General features: G+C 32.9%; 1 protein-coding gene across 3 annotated transcripts in view; it reads right to left on the bottom strand.

Annotated features, from left to right (window-relative positions):
- Positions 1-689: 689 nt before the first annotated feature.
- The window catches only part of LOC105348242 (protein Wnt-1), a 16,856-nt gene continuing 8,048 nt past the window's right edge, over positions 690-9,497 (bottom strand). For 2 of the 3 annotated variants that reach the window (XM_066074908.1, XM_011457583.4), the window contains 4 exons: positions 6,578-6,843; positions 2,951-3,101; positions 2,659-2,682; positions 690-1,587 (listed from right to left, as the gene is read on the bottom strand). In XM_066074908.1, the coding sequence (XP_065930980.1) occupies positions 1,244-1,587; positions 2,659-2,682; positions 2,951-3,101; positions 6,578-6,843 (785 nt within the window). In that variant the 3' untranslated portion in view covers positions 690-1,243. The remainder of the gene's footprint in view (positions 1,588-2,658; positions 2,683-2,950; positions 3,102-6,577; positions 6,844-9,497) is intronic. The other variant, XM_011457584.4, reaches the window with a different exon arrangement.

Here is a 9,497-nt window from a genome sequence, read left to right on the forward strand (position 1 = left end):
GAACAACATTTCCTATATGTCATTCAAAGCTGAGAAACATTTCATTTTTCAAAAATCCAGTTTCTTCTGGAGACCATTGGTTACATCGACAATGATATCCTAATAAATCCCTGAAACTAAGCTTTTTTATTATGAAAAAAATCGCTGAAATTTTAACTGTAACACTATTTTAATTGAATCAAAAGTTAATTTCTGGAGTACGTAAATTGACAAACAGGTGTCAAGGGAGTCAAACAACTTAAGAAACCAAATTACAAAATAATACCGAAATTGTTTATATCACCATCATTGCATATTTATTGTTGCCTTCACACTTACACATTGTATGTCAATTGATGCGGAATAAATGTGTACAACAACAGGAAAGGGTACACTGTGCTCCTACTTCTTTGTTCCTTTCCATTGCAAAAAGGTTATTGGTTAAGGGAATCATATACATTGTTCTGGTGCATAATCGACTCTTGCTGATGTAACTGTCACCGAAATATTTGTAAACTATGTGCTGTTTATTTACTTATCATTGTGCTACCTAATAAGTGATATTTCTTCTCATTTAGGACTAAAATCAACAATTTAAAAGACAAATAGAATCTGAATTTCATTTATTTTCCTTGATTCTTTATTTTCAATGAATTCTTAAAAATAAATTTAATTTATGTACCCAATGTATTCTGAAATCAACATCAATGCACAAAAAAGCCTTTTTTTAATTATTACGTTCCAAAACTGATAGACATATAAGTGTAAAATGCAGAATAAATATTCAAATAGCACAATAAATACTGGCAATATTATAATTATGGAAGCAAAATTAAAAGTATGAATCTGATACCTGCAAACCATACATATTAAATGTTTGGTCTTTACATGTACATGTTCAATAATGGACACAATTATCAAATGGTTCAACATCATATTGAAACATTTTAGTTGTATATGATTTTGTGCTTTTTCAAAACCATAAAAGCACGAACTTGTCGTAGGGGTAAAAATATTTAACATGGAAATAGCACCTAGTATAATTATGGTCATTTAATGACGTCATAAATAGTGAAATAACATGCAATCAAGAAAAGTTACTTTACAAAAGTACGGTAAAAAAGATGTCTTTGCATCTATATACACATATCAAAAGAAGCACACGTGCTATTTTTATCACTGTTTCAAGTGACAAATTTGCGGGTCCATTCGAATTCAGCACTAATATCTGCTCAATACAGAACCCGGATTACTTGGCGCCATTCTATTTACACGTGTGGAGTACTTTTGTCCGAGTACAAACTTCACACTTGACGTCACAACACCAGCGAAATATGCAGCTACAGCGCTCGCGCACCATGTAGGATTTGGACACGTATCCCCTACCGCAACACAACAGGTCACAGCCGTCGATCCCGATAGATGTCGCGTTACACTCCCGGCCATACGTACCCGGAAAATCTATGGATGTGTCTTTTTCACAGTACGAAGGAGACGAGTCGAAATAAACAAGATCACGCCGCCCGGGTTTCTTGTGGTTGGGATTAACTGGAGCAAATTGGAAAGATTTGTATCTTTTCTTTTTTCTCCCTGTATTGGGCCTATTCCCTGGAAACAAAAAAATTCAGTCTGTCAAATCAAATAACTTGACACCGGATAATCAATTGCATGTATTGTTTTCACTCGGCAAACATTTGAATTTTTTCCCATCCTTTAACATTCTATACCGAAAAACACTATGTGTACGTTTCTAAAGACATTTGAGGCAAAGTATAGTGGAGTGTTAAGGAAACTGATATGATACAGTATCCCGTTTTATGAGAAAACAAGAAGAAAGAAATACAATACAAAGTATGTTTGAGAGTGAAAGCAACACAGCAATTAATGCGCAGTATTAATCAAGCATGCAGCACATATATACATGTACAGTAAGTGAATATTATGTATATACAGAATACATCTTCAGGATATAGTAATCTAATGAGTTTTTAACGCAAAATATACTGTCTGCTGCAAAAAAAAGTCTTAAAGCTGTTTAGATTTTATACCTGACCTTAGAAGCATAGATTGATGGATATGATGCTAGCTTTATCTTTTATTTATTCTTTATAAAGACAAGGGAAAAAACAAAATTAAATGCTAGACAATTTTAGTTCCTCTTAAAGTGCAACATAACTTTCAACACATTTATATAAAAGCATTAACAACAATGCATTTTAACGTAACTGTATGATGTTATTTTTATACAGGACATAGACTGTTAATGTTGCAGCGCACGGACCTATTTGTATACCTACAGTGCCCTATTTTCTAAACTTTACAACCACTCCATACATTCGCACCTCCTTTAATGCAATTTCTCCCATTAAAAGTAATTGAAAAAAAATTACATGCAAACGCAAGAAGTATTCAACATTTTTCAGTGAGAATTGCATTATTGAATATATATGATCGTTCCACTATTTTATTAAACATCATGAGCCAAAGCGCATCATAGAATATGCCAGCATACATGTAGTATTTTGACTACACTGAAAAACGTTGTTTAATGCTAAAATGATGTTAATTTTTCCCAACACAAACACAAAGTACAAACCCTGTATACATAAAATAGCAAGCTAGGCACATAGACAGAACACAAATGAACAAGAGCCATGGTATAACCCATGCAATACGAACCTAAAATGCGACTTCCTTCATTTCCTGGTAAAAAGTTTGTACAATGACATCAAAGGTTTATTCAGGTCTCAACCAATGTGTTATTAAGAAGGGTCTTACAACTGGTTGAACGAGCACTTGTCTAATATTTAGTTTCATAATTCTTATGTATAAATTGTACTTTAAAAAAAAATTCTCTTTCATTTCTTAACGTATTAAACAATATCCTACTTTTAATTCTCTACTAAAAAGACTGTAGAACTAGTTTGATAAGAAATACAAATATTACAGGTAATCTCCAACCTCTACTCACCTGAAATGACCTGCGAGGCCCCGTCGAATCTGTCCTTGAGCCTGTCCCCCACGTCTCTAAAGGACGGGAGCCGCATCCAGCAGGTCTTGATGGCACAACTGCCAGACATCCCGTGGCACTTGCACCCTTTCTTCATTTCTTTCGACACGTGCTGTAAAGATATTTATTTCTTTATTGACAACGTTGTGTGTTTAACAATTATGTTCAAACAAATCACCATTTTTTTTTAGAGTCGAGTGAAAAGTTGCCTGCTTAACTGGTTGTTTTAGGTAGAAGACAATGTAGAAATATAAACCATATTGTTGGTTACAGTTCAATGTGATTTTTACAAGGCCTCCATGCGGACACATTAATTGCAACATTGACTACAAATTTTCAATAATTATCTAAAGTAGAAAACTTTTTGGAAAATTGCAAGGTGTCGTTGAAAAAAAAAACATTCTTGAGATGAAGTTTAAAATTTAAAACAAATTATGTTCGACGAAAAACGTTTTACTAAGAACCAAAGCCTAATATATTTTGGATTGAAGGTGGAGCTCATTACAGTTTATGACACATTTATCATCAGTGGGTCATTTTCAGACAATGTTGAATATAACGTTTGAAAATTAATGGAAAATAAATTTATCTGATATTTTCAATTTACTTTCCATTATTCTTTCATTTTTTCTCACCATTAAAGTAATCAGGTGCAAATCACGTTAAACATTTTAGGAAATTCCGATCGAATGACATTTCCCTCAAGAATGTCCATATATCATTATTATTAAAATTTTAAGTAAAACATTTCAAAATATAACATGGGCTTATCGCAGACAAGAGAGGTTAATATTCCCTGATGTATATCTACCCTTAACGTCCACCATTTACGATCTAATTAACTGTACGCCATATTTACAAATTGGTAAATAAGATACGACCGCCAAGTCAAGCGTTGCACATCGATAAAAACGTTATTCTATAGAAATAATGAATTGCCATCTTATCCGTGCAGCTATAACTCTCCACCTGGTATCCAGGAACCGCTCATAAAATACCCCACTTGTCATTTATCAGTTTAAATTAAGCTGTCCAACTTTCATTACTTTTTCCACATTTACGTGAGAAATTCTTTACAAATTCTCTCCAATGATAGAAATGTGCCTAAGTCATAGCTATAACTTTTTAAGGCCCTGTTTTCCCTCATTAAATGCATATCTAGAGTAGTCAAATGCGTGTTTATAGTTTTTCCTAGTCAATAAAAGCCAAAATTCTTTTAAGTAATTTAATTTGTTCAAACGCGTGTTTAAATTTCACATTCACAGAATACACCTTACGAACACCGAATTAAGATAATGGATTTTCATTCACAAACATTTAGAAATACGATTTAAGCGTCTGGAAAGGAGAAATTGATGGGAAAGATAACTTTAAGAGGGCCGTTTTATCAAATCCAATTTCAAATAAAATCTCCTATGCTTAAGTTTGAAAATTTGAAAACATGATTTGTAAAAGATCGTTTTAACGACCTGATGTTCTTGATAACTTACTGATACTCATCAAAACTATGCTCGCTGAAAGTTTATCATCGTTGCGGGTGAAAAGGTTAAAATATATTTTATTTCCTATATGATTATCAGCATAATTATCTTGGCATAATTTTCTATATAGAAATTTAATTATATACATCTCAAGTTAATTTCGGATTATCTGATGAACTTTGCTGTCTAATTAGAGAAACCGTAGAATCTCAGACAGTCTTATTCGTGTTCCACAAATATTAGCAAACTTTAAGGTACTTTGTCTTACTTAAGTTTCTCTCTTATATTTTAAACATTACAAGCGAAATATTTCGACAGATATAGAAGATACCGTCATGCTAATAGAATTTATAGAATCTGTTTTCGCCTCTCTATTTGGAGTGATAAAGTTTGTGTGGCATTCTGTATCATAGATTGTTTACTACAGAAGCCTCGCGTGATATTCAACAACCGAACAATAACGTGTCATTTGTGTCTTCATCACCTATGTTATTCCGCTCTTAAGTCGGGTATCATATTCTCCCCGCCGTTGACAGAGATGTGTAATTAAGGGTAGACCACGTTACGATAAACTGGTGGTCGCTCTACGGGGAGCTCCGTAACCAAACGTGCCCGTCCGTCCGCACGTATTGTCACTCCATAAAAATATCTAATTAATGATCATTTTGTTGGAATTCGATACATATCAATTTTTTCCCTGTTCAGGTCCATAAAATTTAGTTTATTTTATTGAAAGAATTCTATCAATTTCACGAAAATTATACAGTGTTTTTTATGTCAATTTGGCTTAATAATCGGTAGATATATCAAAATTTCATTCTCCTTTTTGGTGAATGGTTTAAAAGGGTACATTTACGACTGCCGTAAAGACTCATTTTATAGCCTTATTTGTGATTATATTTTTCACTTTTTGCATGCAGGTGTTAATCTAAGATAGATGGTACGCTTAAAAAAGATTAACGTGAACTTAACTAAGTCTCTTAAAGTAAGTTAGTTTTCAAAGAAAACCACATTTATCAAACTTTGAAAGGTTTGACACCTGTCGAGAGAGATATCGGAAATTATTTATTAATATTAGAAAAAGGTAAAAAAAAAAATAAATTAATGGAACGGTCTGACGTGATAACGCGCATATACACTTAAGAATGAAATAGCTGAATAGTTTTCCACTTTTTAAAATGTTTCTAAAAGTATTTTTAACCGAAAAGGGCGAGTTTCTTTTGCCGTAGACAAATTCCTACTGATAGTCACTTATTTTTCAAAACACACAATCGTACATTTCCAGATTTTTTTATTGCAAGTAATTCCAAAAACTTAGAGCTCTAAAAATGCTGTAGTTTATTTCGATTGTTACTTTTGAAACAAAAATGTTAGTTTTTCATTAATCGAGTGATGTGCCATTTACTTAATTTTGTTTCAACAAATGTAGGTGACACTTGATTCTTGAAAACTAGTGAATCATATTAGTTTATGTCGATTTTGACGTCACATATAATATTTGACGATGAAGTTACAAACTATCTTCCAACTTCTTAAAACTAAACTAAATTAAACTAACTAACCAAAGACCAAAGACTGAGGCAATAATGATGTTAAGATATGAAACTTTTTAGATTTGGTCGAATATCCTTTTTAAACTCTGTATCAGTCAGATTCCACTTTCTTTTATTTATATAAATGTATATATTTTGCCTTGAAAAATCTGCAATACTTGCTACATGTACCTGTTTGGATTCGAGTTCTATGTCGCTATAATTCAAAGTTAAACACTAAACAACATAAATGCAAATATCAGAAATGGCACGCATGTCATTGGGGTAATATACAAAATACAAAAGGCCTGTAATTGGGATATAATGTTCAATGTATTGAGATTATTATTAGTTTGAGGTCACTTTTTATTAGTAAATGTTTTGTTTTTGATTTTGTTGTTGTTTTGTTTTTGTTGAGTCCATAGACAATTTACAATTTTGCACTATTTTTTCAATTATTAATTCATACTGATGCTGTGTTATAAAAATGTTGAGATCATGATTCGAGTTATAAAAGTTTAGAGAATTCTACAATCGGCATGGTTCTTGTATAACTACATGTATGGTTTGCTCACCACTCTTCCAGCTTCGTTGTTATGTAAATTCATCATGTATCGAAAGTCTCTGCCTTTTTCTAAAACGTCCACAAACTTCCGAGAAAACTTATGACCAAATTTAGCATTGTCACTACATCCACCCCACTCCCAGTCTTTTCCACTTGGCTGCTTCAGGTTATAGTCACATGAACACGAATATATGCTTCCTTCTGCACATGCGCGAGCCACAGAATGGGTGACTGCAGCACTGGTGATGGCATATATAAACGCTGTTTCACGATTGCCTAAAAAAACAAGCAAAATAATTATTGTCAAAAAAGGGAAACTGTGATCAGTTAGTATAATTAAGCCTTCACAAATATAATACAATGTTTTTTTACTACAAATAAACCATCCTCTTCACATAACTTATCGTAAATTGAATGTGGTTTCCATTTTACGTATATTTTTTGCTGCAAAGGATGAATAAATCGTTCCTCTACATGACAGTTTCTCCACACATAAACTGTATAAATGACCCATTAAAACATATTTTTGTCGCATAGGGTACAAATAAGTATGGTTAAAAAAGAAATTTTTGAAAAATAGTTATGGAAACAATAAATAGGAATTTTACGTATAACTAGTCAGGAAACAAGCAAGTATCATTCTACATAGTCTCAGAAATGTACTTTCCCAAAGAAATCATAAATTTTACGCCAAATAACAGTAGCTTGTGGGTAGTGTTTAGCGAAACAGAGACCCTAACTTTGTAAATCGCCTGATCATGACCGCAAAGAGGGAGAAATTTTCCACCGATAAGTAAATTATGTATTGTACATTAAAATACGACAAGATTTATCTATATTGCCTCTGGGTTTTTTTGTTTTTCCAATCGACGATGTGTGGGTCTTCGTGGTTTACTTATGGTTCGATGTTCATCTCATTTGTACATTTATAATCATCAGGACGGTATTTTTGTTTTCAAAACACATTAATTTTGAAGTTGCTTTTTAGTTTTAGACATCTGTGTGTCAAAATTTGGAAGCGAGAAAATTCATGAAAAAAACGTAACGAGTTGATTCCATTAACTGTCACTTAATGGGTGGTACCTATCTGATCGGAAGCAGTTTTCTAAACCTTGACAAGGGTCAATTATGGGATTTCACAAATTCAATCAGAAAAAGATGGTAAATTTTATACATTCCATTAACCATTGGTAGAATGTTTACGAGCAGACATCTGCCCTAAATGTCCAAAAGATGGTCAAACTTGATAGGTTCCATTCTAACACAATGAATACACTTTAACTGACTAAAGTCATAATTAAACAACCATTGGAAGTTTGATTACTTTTCTACGTGGACGAAAGAGATGGACTAGATATCTAAATGACGAGTAAGAAATGTCTTGTCATCATCTAGATCAGCCTCCAAAAATTCCATTTCATGCTTACTTGGGAAAGTATGCCATATGCTGGGGTTTTTTTAAATTATACTGTCCATGTTTTGTTATCTTAAAGTCTCATTGTTAATAATTCCATAACGATACTCTGAATATGTTTTCATCAATTGTTTTCAACGAATTTTGATTATTGTATAAAAACTATTTTTAGAAATCTGCGTATTTTGATCGAGTTTTAGTTTGGCTCAATATATGTTTTAAGTGAGACTTATTCTATTTAATTTTCAACTGTGTTAGCTTTGTGTTTTATTATATTTTTGTTATAAGTTTGGGATAAAAAAAAAAAAAGGTAAAAAAATTCTAAAATCGCTTTATCAATAATTATTATATATTAAATAAATTTCGAACGAATATTACATATTTACTAGACACAGTGTTTTAAAGCTTGCAATCCGCTCGTTTTAATGCATTCAATAGGCAACACTCTGACATACTTATGCCTAACACGTGAAAGTTAAAATTTTCGAGATAATTTATTTGCAGAAGTGTAACATTAAAACACAAAATTGCCTTTTAAACAGATTTAAATGAATGGGTGAGACAGGTGTAATAATCATTTAAGCATGTGTAGTTAGGCGATGACTAAAAGCCATGTTGTTCAAATGTGAAGAAAATGAATCGTTTTGACAGAGTTTCATCCCATCCGAAGAGACAGCGATAATGATAGTAATATACCACCCAAGTACACCCAAAAGCCTCATCTCTGCCTGTAATGATGGCATTTATCGCTGACCTAACGTCTGTGTCCTTGTGTTATGAACTAATGATGGGGGTTGCGGCAAAATACACCCAACGACATTACTCGATACTGCTTTCTTGTTCCAAAGACTGCCCATTAGGCAGTAATATGATGCAATTAGCGGAGAGCGAACACTCGTAAATTGCCGGAACAAACACTTCGGATTCTGCGCGGAAGCTGTAATTGTTATATCTTGTTCAAATGTTGTTCCTATGTTGAAAATGAATGTTATAATTTGTTGCCGCGTTCATCAAATTCTCCAAATATTAAATTACCCTTTCTAAGTGTAGAAAAGTGTACAATAAATCATGCGGGAATTTTCAAAATGAGTTTGGTATTTTCTTTACTGGCAATGATGAAATCGCTTATGTGTAAAATCCGTATTCCAAAGTGTGTTCCATTAATTTAAACACCCTTTTACAAACCAATATGAAATTAAAAGCATATTGCCATAAACCTATCTCAGCAATCTGCAATGCCAGGTGTTGCCTAACGGTGAAAATATCTTTGATTTCTTTGCAGTGGGTTTTTTTTCTATAATTGAGCCCACGTGGAGAAGCAAAGATACCCATAGCTGGGGACTGTCAACTTTACCCCGGAGATTGAAGACACGGAAGATAAATAGGATTCCTTGAATGCACATTCCTAAGCGTTATTACATGTGGAATTGATAAACAAAGCTAGGCACCCCCAAATTGGGGTCCACCATTATCAAAACTAAGTTGGAAATAAAAGCGCTGAAATGCACTCCAACAA

Source organism: Magallana gigas, chromosome 2 (assembly GCF_963853765.1).
Source record: "Magallana gigas chromosome 2, xbMagGiga1.1, whole genome shotgun sequence".
Taxonomy (NCBI): domain Eukaryota; kingdom Metazoa; phylum Mollusca; class Bivalvia; order Ostreida; family Ostreidae; genus Magallana; species Magallana gigas.